The sequence below is a fragment of the Xenopus tropicalis genome, chromosome 6 (assembly GCF_000004195.4).
Source record: "Xenopus tropicalis strain Nigerian chromosome 6, UCB_Xtro_10.0, whole genome shotgun sequence".
Classification (NCBI taxonomy): domain Eukaryota; kingdom Metazoa; phylum Chordata; class Amphibia; order Anura; family Pipidae; genus Xenopus; species Xenopus tropicalis.
In genome coordinates, this window is record NC_030682.2 from 112,936,208 (window position 1) to 112,961,046 (window position 24,839).

Below are 24,839 nucleotides of genomic sequence, written 5' to 3' on the forward strand. Positions count from 1 at the left end.
CATGGTGCTGGTTTCACTTTGGGCTAAACATTGATCCTATCTATAAAAATGGCCCCTTTATTGGAGCTCCCTATAGATCCTATCCCTCTATCCATGGTTCAAATGAAGGGTGGGCGTGTCCTAACTGTCCCTGCCAGAAGCCAGAAGGGGATAAGTTGGTTGATGAGAAAAGGGAAAAAGCAGAAATTCTCTTATTTTTTCTCTGCCTATACAACTGAGGAGCCAGCTAATCAAGGTTTCCTTTTTAGCAGACCCAGTTCTAGTAATATAGCTACTGACGCATGGGTCACTCGGAGGAAATTCAAAAGAGACTTGAACATGTAAAGGTAAACAAAGGTCCAGGATTGGATGCTATATAACAAGTTGTCTAATTCCAGGCAGTGTCATTCTGTGGCTACTAAAGCAAATAAAGTGCTGTCTTGTATAAAAAAGGGCATTGACTCAAGGGATGAGAACATAATTTTGCCCCTTTATAGGTCCCTGGTAAGGCCTCACCTTGAGTATGCGGTGCAGTTTTGGGCTCCAGTCCTTAAGAAGGATATTAATGAGCTGGAGAGAGTGCAGAGACTGCAACTGAACTGGTAAAGGGGATGGAAGATTTAAACCATGATGTTAGACTGTCGAGGTTGGGGCTGTTTTCTCTGGAAAAGAGGCGCTTGCCGGGGGACACGTTACTCTTACTAAGTACATTACAGGAGATTCTAGGCAGATAGGGGTGTTTTTTCCCATGAAAATGATCAGTGCACCAGAGGCCACCCCTTTATATTAGAGGAACTTTCATTTGAAGCAGTGAAGGCGTTGTTTATGATAAGGACAGTGATGTGGTAATGGCAGATTCTGTTAATGCCTATAAGAGGGGCCTGGATGAGTTCTTGAACAAGCATAGTATCCAAGGCTATTGTGATACTAATATCTGATGTTAGTATATAGTTTATGTATGTGAGTGTATAGATGGGTCGGTATGGTTCCATGTGTGTGCGTTGGGGTTTGCTTGAAAGGGTTGAACTTCATGGAATTTAGTCTTTTTTCAACCCATCTTAATTATGTAACTACAGTATGTAACTATGTAATAATACATATATAGTTAGAATTTGGTTTTGGGGGATGTCAATAAGCAGCCTCATCTGCTGTCATAGCCAGCTTTTAGTCTCTGTAATGATGTTTTAAGGGATATTATAATGACCAATTAGAGATTTGTTCAGTGACTGTTCAGTACTATGAAAGGTGCTAAGTAAGAGTATTTCAAATAGTCTTTACAGAACATTTATGAAAAAATAAAGTATTTGTTTTTTAATTCATTTCTATAAAGAACTATTATAGAGCACAAAATATTCAAGAAAACAGTGTGATTTCTAAAAGATTTGTATCCTGTTTTTAACCCAAATAACTGCATTTTTATAAAGCGCGTGCTGGCTGGCACCTCCTATAAATATTTCATTTTATAAACTCTACCAACAATAAAGCGCTCTGCTGCACTGACTGTCAACAAAATCAGTAAAGGTAATAGAGGTCCTTTATTCTAGCAGTGAAACAGAACCATGGTTAATTCAAGGGCCAGTAAACCCAAGTACAACATTTAACAGAAAATGAATTCTAAGCAACTGAAGCAACAAACAATTACACATTTCCAGTGATTTGAAATATTAGTGAAAGTAATTGCTAATGTCTTTGTCTTTAATGTGGTTTCCTGCACTGTTGTTTAATTCTACTGTTGAAACAATGATGCAGTTATCAGCTCTACTTAGGCCAAGACTATTTCTATTAGTATAAATGTGCTGGTTGGCCCAAGACTTGCAGGACCCCCTGGGTTTACCATCACATCAATGCATTCTTTTCAGGTTGTGGATGGGTTCAGGCTGATCTTTCTTCTGCCCACCCTGCCCATGACCTGACTGTGCTCAACTCCCTCCTCCAGCAGCCTGCATTTATAGGTGGGTGTCTCCTCTGCTCCTCCCCCTATGTGAAATCAGAGATTGGTGGGCTGGGCATGGGTGTATAAACACTGGTGACTTGCCAGGGTAGGTTAGGGTTGGGTGTGGGTCAACTTTTGAGGTGTGATAACCACAATGGCATTGTTTCAATGGTACATGTAGTATGAAACAACTATGCAGAGAACAGCAAAGAACCCACAGAGTTGTGCTTTTTAAAGCAACTATATTAAATAGTTAACTAGGCAAAACGTTATACTTTTGAGTGTGGATATGTTGAACGAATTCAGAAGAGACAGACAATAGATGAAGTAATATAGATGATGCCTACCACACAAACTCCATAATGTACATGTGCTGCTGTAACAAACAGGGTGAAGACCAGGAAGGCTATTTCTTCCATTATTCCAAGTAGTCCAGATACTGATGCGCCAACTAACAGAAGCAGAGGTAAGAGAAGCCAGTGGAACAGTTCTGATCTTGTATTACTCATCTGACATATTATCACTCGGCACTGTGAGAATGAACAAGGGTTAGCAGTCATCTTATGTTCTGGGTTTACTTGCAGTGAACAATTGGGACTATATTTTCCTGACCTCTCAATCCTACTTGTGAAATGTGTGTTCACCCTGAAGCTCTTCCTTAATCCTTTAAAGGGCCAGTAACACCAAGAAATTTTTATGCATTTAAACATAATGTTTGCTTAATTTGCACTTTTGGCTTACTGAAAGTTTACTGTGTTAGTTTTACTAAAATACTCATATTTTCCTTTTTAGCGCTTTAAGGGGCTGGTCATAAATATGTATTATCTAAGGCTACTGCCAGACGGGACTCATTCTTGGCTTACTTAATAACCCAATCCACTGTCCTCTGCTCCTTCCTATGTCTGCACTAAGGGTCACTGCCTCAGGCCAACACAGTGCAACACAGGCCGAGAATCAGCCCCGTCTGGGAGTAGATTAAAGGAGTATGATGTAGAGGGTAATATTCTAAGACAATCTGCAATTGCAATTGGTCTTCATTTTCCATTATTTGTTTAGAAAGTTTGGAATTTGGAATTAAGGCTGGTATATGAATAGGAGAGGACCTGAATAGAAAAATAAATGAATACAAAGTAACAACAACAATAAAATTGTAGCCTCACTGAGCAATAGTTTTTTTTTGCTGTCAGGGTCAGTGACCCCCCTTTGAAAGTTGGAAAGGCAAATGATTAAAAAACTATAAAAAAAAAAATAGATAATGTCCAGTTGAAAAGTTGCTTAGAACTGGCCATTCTATAACATACTATAAGTTAATGTAAAGGTGAAGCACCCCTTTAAGGACCCACCGAGCACTATAGTCAGGGTGCAGCTTTCTCTAAGCAACAGAAAAAAGATGTCTGAAAGTGAGTTGACAAATCACTAAAATTAGTACTTCTGTAAATAAATGAGAAATCAAATGAATTTTCATTCTTAGGTGCCACTGGCCCTTAAACAATGTGCCCCTTCCCATCTCTGCCTTTTATAAAACAATATAACACAGCAAGGGGAATATGGGCAACTATGGGCATTGTCGGTACATTTTAACATCATTTATTGCCAATATAATACACTTGGTTATAGAACATGACATGTGCTTTAATAAAAGTATTATAGACTATGTTCTACTCATGGTGCAGCAACATGGAGTCAGCAGGAAGTGACATAATAAGATTCCTGCTGCTTCAGTCTCCTCTGCAAGGTTGCTATGGTCCTGTGTGGCACTAATATTATATATTGTACTACTATAGCTACATCAGTTCAATATGTAAAATATTTAGCTTTAAGTCTCTTAAATTTGTCTTTGACTAGAATGGGGTAAAATATAATAAGAGAAAAAGTTAATTCATTCATTTTAAAGGACAAATCAATGTCTGTAGATCAAAACTATATTAAAATCCTAGGGAAATGATAAAATGTTTGTGGCAGAACTATGTTTAATAGGCATCACAATCTGAAGCATGCTTCTCAGCCACAACAAAATGATATGTCTAAAAATCCTTGTGAACATTTATTCCTTATCAACCCTGGGAGTATTACAGCACGTTATTGTGCCAACACTCTCATCATCTACTTACACACCCTAACATGAATATGTCTCATAGGGACTGGCACATGGTTATAGATTAATAACAACAGTTGCAATACTTACTGTAACATTAGAGAATGCTACACCAACCATCCATAAAACTAATCTGGGCTGTTTAGACAGAATGCCACAAGGAGAAAATGCAACCCACACTGACAGCAAAGTGAAGAGAAGGGTAGGGGAAATTAATGGTAAAAGTCCTTCATACAGGGACGTCTTCAGCAGTGCTTTCTGTTGGTGTGCTCTGTGGGTAATGAAGCAAAGAAAATCAGTTACATGGACACCTTTCTACCGGTCAACTATTAAATAATAACTAAGGCATTAAGAATCCTGCCTGGCCAAGTACACAACTTCCTTGCACTGTGCGACCAGAAGGAGCAGAATACATTTTGCTATAAGACCTAAGGTGTTTGAGCTCAAAAATAAATGTAAACATGTGATTCACAATCCATGGCAAATGTTGAGGTTATGATAAGTTTTTTTTAGCACGGCCACGATTTAGAATAACTGTGCCTCCAACAAAAGAATATGAGAAGAATGGTTAAAATGTATTTAAGATGAGTTAAATGTTCCATTCATTGCTATTTGAAAAAGAAAATATCACTATTGTTGTCATTAAATGCAATCACCACAGAAGTCTCTGAATCATATTAGCATTATGTGTATTCTTCCTTATCCAAAGCAGGAAAGGGATTGGAGGAATATTATTGATAAATAGTGCAACAGAATTTCAACCAGTTTTACTACTTTAACAGATTAGAAATAGGGTCTTTGGTTTTGTTTCCTTACTTACTTGTATATGTTGTATAGAGTCTGAGGAAAGGCAATTAATAGACTGCACCCTAGATAGAAGAATAAAGGTTATAAAATATTGAACAAGCACAAACAAAAAGCTGAGTTACGGAAACTGAGTTAGCAGCCGAGAAAATTCATATGCACCATTTTTCATTTGGAGTCCATACATATCACTTACTTTGGTAAATCTATGCATATTGGGAATCAACCTGTTCAGTAGACCTCTGGTATTCATATTTAGGGTGCAGTAAGGGGGTCTTACTACATATAATATACAGTCATGGGGCTCTTTTTGCAGAAACCGGAGAAAAAACATAGTTTGGCATATCTATGCATACTGGGCATCAAACTGTTCAGTAGACCTCTGTCATTCATATTTCGGGTGACGTGCCTTTGTATGTAAGAAACTGTGCGAGATAAATTAGGCAAATTGCTAAATTTTTGGGTGAGTTTCAGAAATGCCATCAAAACCCCTAACATTAGGAAAGCTTTGCCATTTAGTAGTTGGGGCTAGAAAGAAATATTTATCCATTTTGGATTTGTCTGAATGTGTACTTTCCAAAAATATATGGTTTCCAGGGGTCACCTTACTTTTTTGCAGCTTTTACCGGACATAAAACTGGCTGCGTATTTATCAAATAGGTACATTAAAAGTAAGCCATGAATTTAATATGCACAAGGTATATTGGGGGTCTGTAAGTGCCATGTACTTTGATAAACCTATGCACACTGAGCATCGAACTGTTCAGTGAACCCCTGGCGTTCATATTTAGGATGTTTTAACTTAACTTGGTACCTAATGATATGTGGGAGATAAGATGCTGCAAAGTGAAAGTTTTGAGATGATTTTTGAAAATGTCATCAAACTCGTCGAATTTAGGAAAGCTTTGTGGCCTGGTACATTATAGCAGAAAGATGTGTACCTATTTTGTACTCAGGGGAATGTGTACTTTACAAAAATATATGTTTTTTTCAGGGGTGCATGCACTTTTTTTGTAGCTTCACCCCACATAAAATTATATAAATGTGCTGATTTTACAGAAATGATAGATCATTTGGGTTGCCTTCACCTTGGGGCCCCTAAATGCCACATTGGGGATCAAACTGTTCAGTGGACCCCTGGCGTTCACATTAAGTATGTTTTATCTTGGTACTTTCGAAAAGAAAGACATGTGTAGTAAATTTGGAGTAGGTAATTTTGCATAGGTTTACATTAGTATGTGTAAAATAGAGGCCCTTAAGTGAAAATACCCCATATGATCTATCATTTCTGTCATTTCAGAGACTGCAAAATCAACACATTTACATCATTTTATGTGGGCTAAGGCTACAAGAACGTAAGTTCACCCCAGAAAGCCATATATTTTTGGAAAGTACACATTTATATATATATATATAGTAGTATAGAAGGTTGCACAGGTCAGCACTCACGAAAAAACAACCGTAGATGCCTGGGTGCAGTCCTCAAATTAAATTATTTAATTTTGTTATAACTCCTGTATAAATCATACATTTTGCATATATTGACATCTAAACATACCTGTAAGTAACGCTATTAAAATCTCAGTCATATAGAAATTAAGGAACAAAGGTTTGTGATAGGCATCAACTCCCACTATGGCTGTCAAAATATACACCAAAGTCAGTGACTGAAAAGAGAAGACTTGGTAGAATTAGTTGGTAATTTAACAAAAGAAATACATACATACCAACAAATTCCAAAACAAGATGACATCGATATTCAGTAACGTAAATAAACAAATTGGTTAGTCTTTACAATAAAAATGGCTCAATATTAGTATGTACACCATTTGCTTTAATCATTGCATGCACCCTGTCTGGCTTATATTCTCTCTCTATCATCTGTTTTTGGGAATCAATATTATTCCAGAAGGCCATGCAAGTTAGATATTGTTGATCTCCAAAGCATCTCTATATCAGATTAAAGCTGCTAATATCTTTAAGGGTGATGACAGACGGGATGTTTTGTCGTCTATACTGCATCCAAAACATGGAAATCTCAGAGAAGCGATTTACATTAATATAAAGGTAACTTTGGGCATTTTATCAACTGCAGAAAAAAATTATAATAGCCACAGTTCATTTAAACTGCATATTAGTAGACATGTAGAACATTTTGCATCTATTATTATATAACTTCTAAAGACTCTAGCACAGGAGAAGACACATGTAGCCTGCTTATATGGGCTGATTCAGTCACTAGACACTCTGGTTAACTGATATGTTTCATCTAAAGGTGCCCATGCACTATAAGATCCGCTCGCTTGGCGATGTCGCCAAGCGTGCGGATCTTCACCCGATATCCCCACTTAAGGGTGGGCGATATCGGGTAGCAAGAAACTAAAAAAAAAATCCGATCGTTTGGCCCTGGGCCCAAATCGGATTACATTTGTCGTTATGGGGCAGTCGGTTCGGGGACCGCATCAACGAGCCGATGTGGTCCCCGATCTGACTGGATTTTCTAACCTGGCCGATCGAGATCTGGCCAATTTCAGGCCAGATATCAGTCGGCCAGGCTGCTCTGTTCTGCCCATACACGGGCCGATTAGCTGCCGAATGCATACCTTAAGACTGTTCAATATTGAGCAGATTCAGACTGAAATATTAGCTCTTTTTGGATGGATCTACAGTGTTAGTACAGTTGATATAATAGCTTATATATATATATATATATATATAGCTTATATAATATGTATAGTTAGATTTAAAAACCTAGACACATACAGTTTGCTTTGATTTCTTTATTCTTTGGCTTTGGATTTAACAATTGTTCTACTTGCAATCACAACATAGATGAGCAAAAGCCACTTTGAAATTCTGATGATACATTCACTGCCTGGGCACTGAAACAGGACGAGAGTTGCCTTGGGAGCTAAAATCTCTGTACTCCCATGCTTTGATCACAGCAGGCAAAAAAACCCATCTTTGAACTCAATTCATTTGCAGCGATGAAAAGTATGCAGTTGGGTGGCATGACTCCACTATGCAAATAAAGTTCCATATGGGATGGTGGAATAGGTACAGAACATGATTTATGTAAAAGCCAAGGGGCCATATAAGAAGGAGGGAACATGCCACCTGTATTACCCAGTACTGAATGCTGAATTATTCCCTCTGTCAACTGACCTTCCAGCATTTGTATCCTATGATTCATTCTAGCTGGATCTTGCCTTTCTTTTCCATCATAGCACTATTCTCTCTAATCACCTCAACTAAATCTCTTTCATGCATGCTCTCACCTTTTGCTTTATTGAAGTTAAATTATTTTGCCTTTTATTTCAGCAATATGAGTTTTCTCATTAACAGGCTGGATTAAACCTTCAGAGAACTAAAGTAAATATGCTTAAATTTGTCTTCTGAGCACTTTTGCAATTTATATGAATTACTTTTTTAAATCATTACTTAGATATTTAACATTATTATATACTCTGTTTGATGCCTGAGTTAGCAGCCCAATGATTAATTGAATATGGAGCTCAATCTAAAGGAAACAAAACATGAAAATACTAGGGGTGCTGGTAAACTGCTGGTGATCGCTATACTTTTGCCCTGGCCCAGTGTGGCTCTTCCATAAGCTGGAATACTTTATTGCAGAGTGCTTTACCAATTTATTGAGTACCACCCCAGTGACACAAATTGTTAAATCTTTGCTCAGGGCTGGCTGGTGTGCCTCTTCCATAAAATACATACCAACCTTGTGGTACCTTACTTCAATCAGCTATGTTTTGTGTTCTTCCCAGGTGTCCCTTGCACCAGTTCAAGCTGGCCGCATGTGTAGTACAGTAATCTGCAGTAGCACCACACTGTGCAACCACCCCAACAAGTGTGGGTCAAGGCATTTAGCCAAGACAAAACATGGCTAAATGCAGTTAGGTACCCCAGTATGTGTTTTACATACCAGGGTAGAAGGATACTTATTTGGTTCACTGGGTTGGTACCAAATACATTGGCACACCTAGTGTTTTTATGTGTTGACCTCCTTTAAACCTTGGGCCTCTGGCACTGAACCACAAACTGAGCATGAACCTGGGAAGTCTGAAAAACACTGCGCTAGAGTAGGTACTACAGTAGGTACTAGAGTAGGTAGCCACATTACTTGGGTTAAAAAGAAAAGCAATCATTAAAAAACTAGATGGCATCTATCAGAATGCTGTACACATTATGGTGTTGAATAACTACAAGTACTATTTCAAACACCTGATCCAAGCACACCTAGGAGAAATTTGGAAGACTGGGAGAAAGACCTTGGAGACAACACTCACCAAAAATGTTATGAGTCTCTAAAAGAAGCTACAATGTTGTGATTATGAAACCTTGTTTAAATTGTTTCACAAAGCCTATGCTTTATGTACCAGAGAGACTACAAGGAATATACCCCAACACCTCTCCACCTCTCCAAATTATTTAAGATAAACTAGGGCTATAACCCTGCCCAATGCTTTATGGCTACTCAGATTCATATTGCAGCACAGTGGAATTCAACTACTTTATAAATCAACAAAGTAATGGATAAAATTAAATACATACAGACAAACAAACCGATAAATTACAGAACTGATACCCAAATGGAAATGTATACCAAGATTTTCAACATTTGGATATTATATAAAGGCAGTCTCTCTTTTTATTTTAACTTCAAAGTGTAGGGTTCTACCCCTTTTGGAGAATAACAATGTTACAAATTATAGAGGCTAATAGAGTTAGCATACATTTTATGCCTCTCCATCAATATCTACCCCCCACTATTCCTTCCCTTTTTGTATTTTTTTATATTTTACATTTACTAAGATCGAGGGGCAGATTCATCAAAGCACAAGTTTGAATCCTGAAATGGGTAAAATTCTGATTAGATATGATAATTTCTAATTTCTAATGTCACGAAAATGCTTACGGAAAAATCGTAATAATCACGATAATATCATACTGGCGATCCGAAAGTCACAACATTTTCCTATTCGAACGATTGTAAATGGTGGGAAAACCTTTCTGACTTTGATCCTTCTGTGCATGATTTTGGAAGCCTCCCATAGGGCTCAATGGCACTCTGCAGCTCCAACCTGGCCCAAGGAAAGTCTCCCATAGGGCTCAATGGCACTCTGCAGCTCCAACCCGGCCCAAGGAAGTCTCCATAGGGCTCAATGGCACTCTGCAGCTCCAACCTGGCCCAAGGAAAGTCTCCCATAGGGCTCAATGGCACTCTGCAGCTCCAACCTGGCCCAAGGAAAGTCTCCCATAGGGCTCAATGGCACTCTGCAGCTCCAACCTGGCCCAAGGAAAGTCTCCCATAGGGCTCAATGGCACTCTGCAGCTCCAACCTGGCCCAAGGAAAGTCTCCCATAGGGCTCAATGGCACTCTGCAGCTCCAACCCGGCCAAGGAAAGTCTCCCATAGGGCTCAATGGCACTCTGCAGCTCCAACCCGGCCCAAGGAAAGTCTCCCATAGGGCTCAATGGCACTCTGCAGCTCCAACCTGGCCCAAGGAAAGTCTCCCATAGGGCTCAATGGCACTCTGCAGCTCCAACCCGGCCCAAGGAAAGCCTCCCATAGGGCTCAATGGCACTCTGCAGCTCCAACCTGGCCCAAGGAAAGTCTCCATAGGGCTCAATGGCACTCTGCAGCTCCAACCTGGCCCCAAGGAAAGTCTCCCATAGGACTCAATGGCACTCTGCAGCTCCAACCTGGCCCAAGGAAAGTCTCCCATAGGGCTCAATGGCACTCTGCAGCTCCAACCTGGCCCAAGGAAAGTCTCCCATAGGGCTCAATGGCACTCTGCAGCTCCAACCCGGCCCAAGGAAAGTCTCCCATAGGGCTCAATGGCACTCTGCAGCTCCAACCTGGCCCAAGGAAAGTCACGATACCAAAGCTTGAATGAAGCCAAAACTTTCGTACTCATTACGAAAAAGTTGCACAAATTAACGAAAAAAAAATGCAGAAAGTATGCACAGTTCTATAAATTATAAAAAAATTTAAAAAAATTGTATTCGGAAGCAATAGTACTTTGATAAATGTGCCCCCGAGTTATTGCTGATATTTTGAAATGATAAATACCAATAAAAATTAAAGGTGAAATAGTACTAGTTCAAACTCACCACTTGGCTTATATCATAGGCCCATGGAAGGAAGAGCACCCCAGTGTTGTATTTCTCCCAGTGTGAGAGCATAAAGGTGAACAAAACAATACAAGATACTGAATACATGGTCCTTGTGGAGAGTCCAGCTTCTCCTGAATCACATCCAAAGATAGAGAACAAAGATAATGGAAAGACAGATGCTGCCCAGCTGTCCAAGCCGTGGTCAAATAACTCCCCCAGCGGACTGCTGGACTGAGTCCTTCTGGCATGCTTCCCATCTATAGAATCTGAAAAACAAGCATTACATATTGAGTGGAAGATGAATCAGATCAGGGCACAAAACAAAAACAAAAATTTTGCCATCCTGGACAATATTTGTGACAAAATAACTATAATAAACTACTATAAAGCAGTATATTTTTCTAAATTGGCTTCTAATTCATTGACATAAGAACAATATATTCACAATAAAAAGTTATTTTACAAATATCCCTAATGTTTATTCTGTAGCCCTTGTTTATAAGTTCATTGTAATACTCCAGTTTGTTCTACAATTATTGTAAGGAGCGGTGTAACTTGCAATCAACATAAGTTACAGAAGAAATGATACATGGTTTGTAGTCCATGTTTATCTGATGTGTTGAGTGAGTGTACAGAGCAGTTCCAGCTGTTTAAAATGTGTGTAGAAAGTGGGTGTCAGGATCAGTGAGGATTCGAAACACCACTTGGGGTGTTCCTGGTGGCATGCGTTTGCCCCTTGAGCCACTGGAGGCATTTTGGGCTGACTTTGTCTGATTCTTCTATTTTCTGTCTTCTACTTCTCTGTCTGCTCCTTTTCCTCCACCCACCTCATTATCCTCATGTGTTTCCCATCTTCTAATCTTCACCATTAATAAGCCTTTCCCTGACCATTGCCCCTTGCTTGGTCATTAAGTGTTTCCTGTGACCCTGCCGCTGTGTCCCTTGTTCCTGTGTCTATCCTTGCTATCCTTCTGGTTCCAAGCTCCAGATTCTGTGTCCTGTTCCTGTTCTCCGGTGCCCTTCCTAGTTCTGCCTTGATTTCCCGGTTCTGACCTTGGCCTGTCCTCGACTTCACTTGATTGCTGCTTGCCCTGACCTTTTGCCTGTTTTGGATTCCGCCTCTGCCTGCCATTCTATATTCAGTGTGTATTTCCATTGTGTGCACTGTTACGTCACTAGTTATTAAAGTTCTTCACTTTCATCATGGCCTCTGACACCAGTTCTGTGATCTATGGTTACACTCCGGGTTACCCAGTCTTCAGGCTCCCACCTTCCTGGTACTCCATGGTGTCTCCTCAGGGAGATCGTGACAGTGGGGTTTTTATAAGGGCAACTTGTCTCCCATGTATAAGATGGCAAATGCACAGTATCTGGGTGAGATGTAGGTGTCTCCAGGGATGGACAGTGTGCTTATTTGGGGAGCCTATAAAAGCAAGGCACATTTGTAGCCCTGTACATTATGCCTGCCTTTCTGTTGTGCACAGTGACCTATGGGCTCTGCGCCTTGCTTTAGATGTAATTTTGAAAAGGGAACCAACACTGGGGGCACAGGGCAGAAGTGCTCTATGTAACTGTGCGCCAATCAGCACTTGTAACCATAAATGCACACTCAGCATTTCACTGCTCAGGTGGAAATGTGTAGTAACATAATATGCCCGGCTTTATCTTGATATACATCTCCATTTACACTTACAGTAGATTATCATAGCCTTTTGAAGGTTACAACGGTAATTTCTACTTAGTGTTTTACTGGCAGTATACTGGGTATGCTGATTCGTACAGTTTGCACTATAATTATATAATACCTAGTGCATAAGCCAAAAAGTTGCCCACTGCTGCAGAGATCCAAACCCAGTTAGGAATGTGTTCATGGCCAACACCTACAAAAACAGAAGACATAATCACATTTTAAAACAAATGGTTAATTATATGCCAACACACATTAATTTAAAATGAAATATTGAATATTATGTGGGGGGGGCAAGAAAAATGTTTACCAAAGTAAACAGGCACACTGTAATCATAACAATAATAACATATTATATTCTTATAGTCTAAATCTGATTTCTGTACTCTAAATGAGTGTATTCTAGCTTGTGAATTCGAGTTTGTTTTTTGAAATGGTATAAACTCGCATATCGAATGGTCGCTTATTTATTGATATGGAAAACTCATTCAAATAAAAAGCTCAAATATCTCAAATTTTTTAGTTCTAAAAACTCAAAAATTTCAAGTTTAAGAATATGGCTTGACTGCATATGGCAATTCCCATTGACTTTTAAAGAAACTCTGATGGCAAATTTTTACATTTGAGTTGTGGGGTTTTTTTTTCCACTTAATAAATACCAGGCATTCAAGTTTTCAAACCATAACTCAAATTCGAGTTTTTTAAGCTAAAAAAACCCCTCAAATCGAGAAAAAAAATCAAACTTGACTTAAAGTTTTGCTCTATATGTAAAGCACTCAAAGTCAAAAGCATTGTCTTGACTAGAAAATATCTGAATAAATATATAAACAATATATTTTTTGCATAATTATTCTATTGTTCTATATGTAATATACACACAGTTAATACGAAAAATGTGTTAATCTTCTCCAGAGTAGTAATTCATGGCAGTTAGGTTTGACCAGTCTAAAATAGTAAGTCTAATGGCACATGTAGCATTTATCTGCCAGCATATCTTGTCTAATAGTAATAGTAAAATGCCCAATATCCTCATGTGTCTCGATTAATTGCCATAAATGGAAACAACCTGTCATCACTACTAACTACTAGTGTGGTGCAGGTTTGTGAAAAGTTCACCACTGACGAAACTGAATTTCACCATTAAACTGTACCATGCTTAAAAAGTTTACTGACCTAGTTCTACGCCTGCAAAAGCACATTTTAAAATTTTTGGGCCAAATTTCATGTCAGTATATTTTTAACCTCCCTTTAGTATAACGGAGAAAAAACCCTTTTTTAAAATAGCATTACTTGGGACCAAATTATTATGCTCAAAAAATTGAATTTCATTGAATGACAAACTATTTACATGTGATGACAGCCTTCAAGGACAGAACTTGGTCACCACTATTTAAAAAAGAACATAGCAGGACCAGCGCTGTGTTCCAGTGTGTATCACAGCCATAATTACCAAGACTGGCATAAAAAAACCCCTCTTTTAAGGGAACTCTGCAGAACTGGCCTATTTTGTACATTCTTGGCCATATAGTCAAAATAAATTTGACCTAGTCTTGTAGAAACAAAAATGGTTGAAGAAAGGAGGAAGAACTGTGAGGGCAGAATAATAAGAAAGAAAAAGCAAGGCTGAAGTGTTTATGTGGCCTGACAAAACCACTGAGTGTGAAAGACTGTTCCTCAGACTAAATTGTTTCTCTGTAGGCCAAATGATTCAAACCTGAAAAGGAATGGCTAGATGGGGACCAGACATCAACAAATCAGACAAATGATTAATTGTTAAGCTGTTCTTCCCATTCATTAATGAACAAGGGTTGGTTTAAATGCTTCACTCCCTGGTCCCAGTGTAACAAGGGCACAACTTAATCCTCTTGCTGGACATAAATCTAAACAATAGGATCTATGGTACCTTTCACTGTGCTTTTAATTAACACAAAAGCATTAAGTGTAATGTAAAGTATGTAAGCTGTTAATAGCAATAAATGGGCATGGCAAAACTAAAGCAAAATGTAACTGTCCCACGAATTACATGGTATTAGCAGATTATCTCCATTATTATAGGGTAGTTCCCACACACAATTTTACTTTAAAGTACTTAAACATTTTACTATGTTGTAGCAGATTAAAAATACATTTTCATGGAAAAAGATATGTTGACAAGGTAGCATTGAAAGAGGGGAATATTACTAAGAAATGCTGATCTTCCTTAAGGATCATTTACAGATTGCTGGGGACAAAAATGCTAGAGCACTATGGGGTGCAAGAGTGTACCCCTTTTGCTAATTTAATAAGCACTTGTGCCCCAGAAATGCTGCACCCTGTTGCACCCTGCACTGCACCTGCTACTTGAAAATCAGTCATATGTGGGCCCCTGGGCCCCTTCATTCAATGATTTATTGCTACCTCTACCCTAGGGAGTCCACAAACGTTTATAGAAATTCTAGAAAAAAACAATGTATTATACAAATAAAACAATTCTTTAATAGTTTATATTCACTTGTTTTTGGTTAAATAATGATGGTATTCTGAAGGCAAGGTCAAAGGACAGCAGAGCGAATGCTGCTTTAGTCAATCCATTTCTACTACAAACTCACTTTTTAAAAAACTATTATGAGATTTAATATGTAACTACATTGCATTAATATACTAACATGTAATCATTTTGCCATTTAATAATGCAATTAAACTGAAATTCTGTATAATTGTTAGTAAAAATTATCCTTTCAGACCCACAGAAGGTGGTTTCTTCCTGCTGTATTTGTGGGTATAGTATTTGTGGGTGCAGCGACAATGGTCTTTGGAAGTGTTTCTAAGCTCATGGCGTGATTTCCACAACAGAATTGTGTGTTTTCAATGCAATGCAGCCAAAGGGCCTGAAGCTAATGGCCATCCAATACTGACTAATGGCCATCCAATACTGGCAATCTGCCTTATCTTTGTGTACAGAGATTTCTCTGGATTTTCTAAATCTTTTAACAATGCAAAATCCTTGCAATTATACGTTGAGGAAAGGTATTATTATAAGGTTACAATATTTGCCTGTGAAGTGTTTCACAAAGTGGCGTAACCCTCTACTCCATACACTCACCTTTTTACTTCTGAGTTTCTCAGGGACACTCTTTTTATACCCATCATGTTACTGAATTGTTGCCAATTGGGGACATATTCCACCAGGTTTTTTTTTTAGCATTACACAACTTTCCAGTATTTTGTTGCCCCTGTCCCAACTTTATTGAAATATGTTGCTGGCATCAAATCCAAAATGACTATATAGTTTTCAGAAAACAATAAAGTTTCTCAGTTTTAACATATGATATATTATCTTTGTACTATCTACAATTAAATATCGGGTTTAAAAGATTTGAAAATCTTTTTATTTACATTTTCCAAGATTTTATTCTTTCCATCTAACTTCAAACACAAATAAAACATTTCGTTTGGATAATAACTGCCTAGTAATCTGTCATTCCCACAAAAATACTACTACGCTAGCCTTTCTCTTTCTCCCCATATAATTATTAAACCAATGCTGATTTTTCCCATATGCTGAATATAGGTAGGAAACATCAGTGACATCTAGTGGGAGCTCTGTTATAATTCAGAAAAGCAAATTTAAACATAAATTTGTATTTATTTATAAAGCAACACCACCTATGTGCACAGTGCTTTACATGTAATAAACACAAACAGGGGTACAGTTATTATAAGTTGAACAGTGACACCCAGTATGTAAGTGATACACAGTTCAAATAAGGTCACTGCAAGAGCTTACAATATGTGAAACCCTTAGGTGTAACTGCCTTTAACCCCATATACCGTTTGTAGGTGGATCTCTAGGGCATACTCTCACAACAATGTAGATATTATTAAATTTGAAATTAAAATAAAATTGGTTGTTCACCTTCAATGTACACAACTATGTATATGGCAAAGATTGTTCTATTAATGTGAACTATTAGATTAGTGAATGTTGTACAAAGGTGAAAAATGCCAAAGGGGGCCCTTTCAAAGTGAAGTTACGAGCAAGGGAAGGGGGGTTGACATCGCAGAGATCACTTAGGGTCCTTGCTGGCTGAACATAAGCCGTTACACAAAGCTGAACTACAGGAATACAGGCAGAATGTGTTATGTGCCTGCGCCCCCTCCTTTGTTGTGACCTAGGTATGTACCTCTTCAGCCTACCTCTAGTTCTGACCCTGATCCCTTCTCAATGCAAAAATTGATTCTACCTCATGATATACACCTACCATGGCTTTAAAATCAGAAAGAAGAACTAATGTAACAAATATGATCCCAGGCACAAAAATAAAATTACTACTAACATTATTGCTTGCATCTTACAGCACTGCAGAATATGTTGCCACTTTATAAACTGTAGTCATAATAACAATACATTTCTATCTCTGACTCTATAATATAAATATGGTTTTGGAAAAGTAATGATACAATTCTAATTTTAGCTTATGTATTTAAATATTCTCACCTGATGCTGTATAGTTCCAGTCAAAAAAGCATAACAAAAAATAATTGACCAAAATTATGAGAAATCCAGATAACGTTAGCAAATTTGGAGCAATCCAAAGAGGCACTACCTATGAAAAAAGCAGAACAATTATCTAGTTATTTTCAGTAACAGTACAATTGTAGCCCAATTTTATTTTATTTTCATCTTACCAATGTAAACATAGCAGCATTCTGTTTTTGAATTTGCACATATAACTGAAATTAAGGCCATATGCAGTATTGTATGATGCACAACTGAAAAGAATCCAATGTAAAGAACTTTGTAGTTCGAGTATTTGTGTCCTAAGGGGCAGACTATATGGGAAATTTTGATCATATTTTGTGGGTCAGGAAATCACTCTGACAGGTACGTTTAATAAATTTGCCACAGGAACAGTAACACCAAAAAATGAAAGTGTTTTAAAGTAAATAAAATATAATGTACTGTGGCCCTGCACTGGTAAAAGCTGTTTACTTCAGAAACACTACTATAGTTTATATAAATAAGCTGCTGTATAGCCGTGGGGGCAGCTAATCAAGCTGGGAAAAAGGCACTGGTTACATAGCAGATAAGCTCTGTAGTACATAAAATTTTAATTATGTTTAAGGTTTATTTAAGTATTTAAGGTATGGAGATCCCAATGACAGCAAGATTCCTTATTTAGAAAACTCCAGGTCCATATATATATATATTAAAATAATGAATGCATCCAAACTGGAATTGCTTGTTGATTAACATGCTTTAAGACATTAACATTTTCTGTGCAATGTTTACTAACCCTTTCATAAATAATGATTCTTACCTTTACAACTTTGTTCCACAGATGTTGCATTACATATACAGACAAAGGGTTTGTATCCACAGCACTGTACTATAAGAGAAGACAAGGAGCTTTATGTCTAAACAACACAGAAGTGTTCAGAAATCAAATAACAGTTGCTTTTTTTTTTCTTTGTAACCCTGGAGAATAAAAATTGCATTTTTTTTATTTTGTCTAGGCCATGCCTGTTTTAACACAGACCACTTCAGCTTTTGAGCCAACATGTGACTTTTTATACAGTGATATTAAATGTCTGAGTGACTCCCAACAACACCCAGCATAGGGCAGACACGGACACATAGAAAAGCTCTGTGATTCCATCTGACAGAGTGGCCCCAGCAATATTACTTCCAAACACACCAACAATACAAAGCAACGGACTTTTTGCATATTATGACAGAAAAAGCAGAGCAATTAATTTTGTGCCTAGTATCTCAACAGGACATCAAAACATTACAGGGTGCTTTATGTTGTTATTTCTAAGGATGTACTGAATCCAGGATTCGGTTTGGGATTTGGCCAAGATTTGGCCTTTTTCAGCAGGATTCAGATCCGGACAAATCCATGTGCCTTGCCAAACTGAATCAGAATCCTTATGTGACTTTTTCACATAAACACAGAAGTTGAAAATTCTTCCTCCTCCGTGGTCAAATTTGCATGTGCAAATTAGGATTGGGATTCTGTTCGGTATTCGGCCCAATATTTCGCAACAGATTCGGGGTTCAGCCGGATCCCAAAATAGTGGATTCAGTGCATCCCTAATTCAGCCAAGCTAGAAATAAAATGGTTAGTCTTCCCTTTGCTGTTACACAGCCATTACACAATGAGAAGCTGGAATACTGTTGTTGATTTGCTTCCATTTAGCCTCAAGAGCATTTTGAAGTTGTACAATAATGATATGCAATCATAAATGGCATGCAGTTGGCAGTCAAATTCATTACACATCCCTATTTTGTACAGCCACTGCTTTGTGTATGGGTATAATATTTTGGTAAAAAGACCTTCCCGAAACTGTTTTCATAAATCATGGAATAGTCAGGAAGATCTCTGTATACTTTAGAGTTAAGTTTGCTTCCAATGGAACAAGGGGCTCTAGTCCAAATCTTGAAAAAAGCCAATAACAGTCTGCATTATACATTCATGCACACACACCGCATCTTCTTGCCGTCCACCAAATCCAGACTCGCCCATTAGATCTTGAAGCCAAATGTATTCTTCCAGAGAAGGATTTCCAGTTCTCCAAACCCTTGGAGTCCAATCGCTGCTAAATTCACACCACTACAGCCAATGCCAGGCATTACACATAGTGAAGGTAATCTTATGTTCAGCTTTTTGCAAAGAAAACTGATGCTGTTAAGTTTCTAAGGAATAGCTTGACAATGAGCATACTAGGGACACTCTTTACCACTCGGCAGTTGATCTTTGTTTGGCATACCCCTTTATGGCTGAATTGTTGTTGCTCCTAGATGTTTCCATTTTTTATTATAATCAAAACAATGTAACATTTTTCTTGTCATAGATCACCATAATTTGGATTTTTTTGTTACCTTTTGCGGTTTTTGGCAACAAGATATTCCAACAAAATTCTGAAAATACAGGCATGGGATCTATTATCAACAAACCTTTTATTAAGAAAGTTTCAACATTTAAACAATTTAAACAATTTTTTATCTGAATGATTTAAATTGTCTCTTTTATTAATAATACAGTAATAAGACTTAATCTCAACTACTATACATTAATACTGATAGCAAAACAAACCTATTGCCTTTTTATGTTTTACTGTTTATTTTTACTATTTATTCTTAGATATTACTATATAAAACTTTCAAATTATTTTATGAATTCAGTTTGTCACGGGCCAAGGACATCATGGTGTGATGCTTGTATCCTATCCACTCCCTGCAATACTTTCTTCCAGTGAGACCTGAGCCTGAAATGTAAGATTAGGATCTGTCAGGAGAATATTACTATAGAGTACCTGATATGCCATGAACTTTGTCTCAGGTAGAGAAAACACAGTGCTTATTTATGTCATTATAAGAATTGTCAGTAAGCATTTTAATTTTGAAATTTATAAGAGCTATAGGCTGTACATAATTTACTAGTAAGGAATTCTTTGTTCTAAAGGCTGAATGACAGCTAGAAGCAAATATTAAGCACAATTTGTGCATGAAACAAAGCAAAATAGGAAAAACATCTGCATGGATCCACACTCTGATCCTGAATATCTGGTAATCTCAATGTATTTAGCTCTTTGCAAAATGAAGTTACTTATTGTCTATTAATGCCTTCTTGATTTCTCTTTCTATACATATTTAATGCTTTATTCTTCCTTCTTGGTAACTTTCTTATGTCTTATGAGTAAAGCCTCATAGGTTCATCCTTTCTAATGAATTAAGAAGGAGGAATTAAGGAGGCATTTATTAACATTCTGGTTTTTGTGGTTTTATAGTTTTTTTTAACTGCGACTGAATTCATTTCCATGAATGTCAGTCATTTTTTGAAAGTTTTGAATTGAAAAACCACAAATGAAAAATAGATGCTGAAAAAAAACGAAAACTGACACTTGGGGGCTGATTTACTAAGACACGAATTCGAATCCGAATTGGAAAAATTCAGATTGGAAAACGAACATTTTGCGACTTTTTCGTATTTTTTGCGATTTTTTTCGGCGCCTTTACGACTTTTCGGAAATTGTCGCGGCTTTTTCGTTACCAATACGATTTTCGCGAAAAAACCGCAAGTTTTTCGTAGCCATTACGATTCGCTCGTATCTTGTCGCAAATTTTTTGTATTGAGCGCTCGTAAGCGGTGGCCGAAACTTTCAGACTTAGCATGATTTTGGAAGCCTCCCATAGGACTCAATGGCACCCTGCAGCTCCAACCTGGCCCAAGAAAAGTCACCATACTGAAGCTTGAATGAATCCGAACGCTACGAAAATCGCAACATTTTGCGCAACTTTCGGATGGCAACGAAAAAGTCGCGATAATTTTCCGAAAAAATAGCCAAATACCGATCATTACGAAAAAAACGCAATCGGACGCATTCGGACGGTTCGTGAGTAAGTAAATGGGCCCCTTGTTGTATTGTCCCACAAAAGCCAGTGTCAAAAAAACCTGAAAACTTCTAAAACCACGAAGCAAGGAAAGATCTTCCAGGGAAACTTGCCATTGACTTCTACATAATCTCAACAGATTTTAGATGGCGTATCTTTGCATTCACAGTTGTCACAGTTTTAATGAATCACGCCAAAATCTTGTTTTTTTTCAGTGACAAAATCATATTTTGGTGTCAAAAAACTTGAACCAAAAAAAACTCAGTGTTTGTAAATGCCCCAAATTGTCTGGTTGTTAGGCTTCTTCTTATTATTATTTCCAGAACTCTGCACTGAAATCCATTAAAAGGAGAAAAAAAGTTTTTTCTTTATTACCCATATATACTCAAGTATAAGCCGATCCGAATATAAGCCGAGGTACCTAATTTTACCTAAGAAAACTAGAAAAAGTATTGACTCGAGTATAAGCCTAGGGTGGGAAATGCAGCAGCTACTGCTAGTTTTCAATAATCAAAATAAATACCAATACAATTACATTAAATGAGGCATCAGTGGGGTATAGGTTTTTAAATATTTATTTCAAAGAAAAACCATAAACTAGCTCTGTAAGTGAAGAAGAGGGTCAACAAAAACAATATCCTATCAACAATTATACCTTAAGGGTACTACCCCCTTAGCTCAATCAGCAACCAAGCTAAAACACAAAGAGTTAAAATCCTTCAAAACTACATATAGTTTATATAGAATATAAAGTGCAATGTCTAGTGCAGATTGGGACAAGTGAGGATGGTAGATGAAGATGAATTTGGGAGCGGCCCAGGGCACTGGAGGGTCTGGTTGCGGGTGGCCTAATTTGCACACAAAGGACAGAGGGTGCTAGTATGGAGGGACCCATTTTTAAATCTGACATGGGGGTAGACATATTGTTAGTTTCTCAGGGGCCCTCATCTATGTGACTTGTGCTTTGATAACTGCAAGCTGGAGTGATTTCACTGCCGCTCCCAGCAGACAATTAGCCTTCATCTACCTAAGGGGCCTGTAGCTTACACTAACAATCAACTTGGGCCCAGCTTAAATAAGTGCAAGGGATAACTGTTTAAAGACTAAAAATGGCAGGGGTGATCTGTAAACAGTAACCTGGGCCATTGCATTTTATAAAGAAGAGGCACAATGACCAAAGGTACTACATGACATTGAAATACAAAGGATAACTGTAAGGCTCTGCTGGGATTTGAGCCAGAAATCTCTAGGTTTCTGGCTGCTTTCCCTGTGCACTAGGCCATGTGAGCAGCTAGCAGGCTTGCTTATTACCTTTCACCTGGCAAGAGATAATTATAACATAGTGGGGCTCATTTATAAACACTGGGCAAATCTGCACCTGAGCAGTAACCAATAACAACCAATTAAATGTGTGGTTTTATTGTTCAACCTGCAGCTGGCTGAAAAAAGGGCAAATTTGCCTAGTGTTTATAATTGACCCCCACAGTGTGTTTATATACTTGTACCATTTTTACTGTGCGGGGTACTCCTGACTTTAATACATGAACACAAATATCCTAAATGTGGAGCTATTTTAATTTTTTTGGCCAGAGGTACCTTTAAATAAAAATCCTATCTTGTTATCATAACACCCTCAGAAAAAGTTGATGACAAAGTATATGCAAAGTAAATTATTCATAAACAAATACACAGCAATAACCTACATATCTGGTAAATAGGATGTCTTGCAACATTATTCATATCCTTGACCCAGACTTTTTGTCAGAAACAACTCTATTGTGTGGTATATCTATACCTCCATATAAAAAGCTTAAATAGTATTACTTGTAGTTCCATTTTAATCAGGTGTCAGATGATAAGGGTTAATACTCCAAACCCTGTGTTATCCATACTAAGATAGGAGACAATAGTATAATCTTGCCAAGGTTATTGACTGTTTACTAAGCGATGATCTCACACTAAAGGTTTAGCATTAACTGACATTTGTACCAGGAGGCGCAGTCTGATGAACACTGATAACAACTATAAATCAGGCGACAGAATTATTGTTGCTGCCAAAAGCATAAGGTCTCCCCAGTGTCCACCCTCCACATTCCCAAAGACAGACTTTTTTTAATGAAAGCAAAAGGGCCATAAAATTGAGATAATATATTTGTACATATTGATTCCCATGTTATTAATGCCATTAAATTATTATTATTTAAAGCCACATAGATAAATATGTTAAGTTGCCCAACTGAGTATTATCTCTGAAATCAAAGCAATAATTAGTTGCCAAGAACCACAGATACCACCGTCACTGATAACTCTTGCTCTAAATTCACCTGCTAATAAAGCTGATGTGTAGCACTACCAACTACAATTTCAACTTTTCTGGGCAAAAATTACAGCCTTCCTTTTTTTTTATCTTTGTGCCCTATTAATAATTAATATTATAAATTACCTTTTCCCAGGAGATATACTGATCAGTCAAATTAACTGAAATTATCACTATCAGATAATACATATTATATATTAAAACCTCACCACAATGTTCCTTAACCATCTTTGATCCACAAGCATGTAAATACAAACTAGAACTAGAGCAGATGAAATATAATCTTCATTAGTAAATAAATTATGTGTTCAGGTATCAGTAACAATACAGAAGCGTCTATGTTTAGATCAGTAAAGTTCAACTGGAACTCTTTCAAGTAGTGCAGAACAACTTTCAACACTGATCAACAGTTAATGCCTGTGGTTGGATCTTAAAACCTCTCGGACCCCAAAAGGGCTGTGATATGATAATACGTAGCTCCAAAAGAGTTGCAATTCACCTTGAATAGCCCTTTAGATTATGACTAACAACTAACCCCCTCTACTAGATAAACAACTGACCCACACTTTTCAAAAAATATATCCCTAATTTGCAAATTCTGTTCATCATAAAGCATCAGTGTACTCCCCAGGCTGTTATAGCTAGGGGCACCTCCTGCATATTTGCTAGCCGCTCAGCTCTGAAGTACCTTAAAGCCTGCCCAATCCTCGGCTGCTGAAATAGAAAACTTTTTACAAGTGCCAGTAAAACCATGCACTTCTGCAGATACAGTGGCCGTTGTATTTGCAGAAGTGCACAATCCTACCGGTACATGCGAAAAGCTTTCTGTTACAGCAGACAATGTTGCGACAGGATTTTAGGTGCAGGTGGAAATAATTGTTGGTCCTTATTTGGTATTTGTAGCCAATCATTTTGTATTAACATAAAACATTTACTGGCACATTAGACTAACCACACAAATATATACTTTCTGTTGCAACATTTTTACCTTGTAGTTATCAAAACCAGCAAGTTGATCTGGCGTTATATAGCGGTGGTTAAACATGATGGTTCTGTTATTCTTCTTTTCATTTAGTGTTTGCTCTTGTTTTCCTTTCCCCCAGGTAAGAGATGCAGGTACTGTAGCTAGGCAGCAACTGGCAAGAACAGCTATAATGCGAATGTGTGCCTATGTGCATGGGTTTTTCATTCTCTCCTAAGCTATCTTATCTATTAAGGAAACAGCTCTTGTAATCACTCCCTACTCAGGTATCGCCATGCGTTTCCTCACAGACTACAAAACAGAGTGAAAAGAGCCAAAGCTACAAAACTGTTCTCCTCATAATCAGCTTAACCTTTTAATTCAGTTTTACAATTTATAGTACATTTTTTTCTAAAGGCAAAAAGTATGAAACAGACACAAGAAATGATTTCGTAAAGAAACTGCATACAAAATGTCACATGATAAAGGAACACACTTCTAAAAAGAAATACAAGGTAAAAAAATGAATAACTTACCTGACTAAACAGAGGTGGG

The 24,839-nt window shown here is 37.6% G+C and overlaps 1 protein-coding gene across 2 annotated transcripts in view; it reads right to left on the reverse strand.

The window, feature by feature from the left end:
- LOC100145789 (uncharacterized) overlaps nucleotides 1-24,544 on the reverse strand; it is a 30,293-nt gene extending 5,749 nt beyond the window's left edge. Inside the window, exons 1-9 of one of the 2 annotated variants that reach the window (XM_012964314.3) lie at nucleotides 24,312-24,544; nucleotides 17,930-17,998; nucleotides 17,107-17,215; nucleotides 12,748-12,822; nucleotides 10,940-11,208; nucleotides 6,370-6,478; nucleotides 4,828-4,876; nucleotides 4,098-4,278; nucleotides 2,260-2,442 (exon numbers count right to left, since the gene is read on the reverse strand). In XM_012964314.3, coding sequence (XP_012819768.2) covers nucleotides 2,260-2,442; nucleotides 4,098-4,278; nucleotides 4,828-4,876; nucleotides 6,370-6,478; nucleotides 10,940-11,208; nucleotides 12,748-12,822; nucleotides 17,107-17,215; nucleotides 17,930-17,998; nucleotides 24,312-24,368 — 1,101 coding nt within the window. In that variant the 5' untranslated portion in view covers nucleotides 24,369-24,544. 2 annotated transcript variants of the gene reach the window in all.
- Nucleotides 24,545-24,839: the final 295 nt, after the last annotated feature.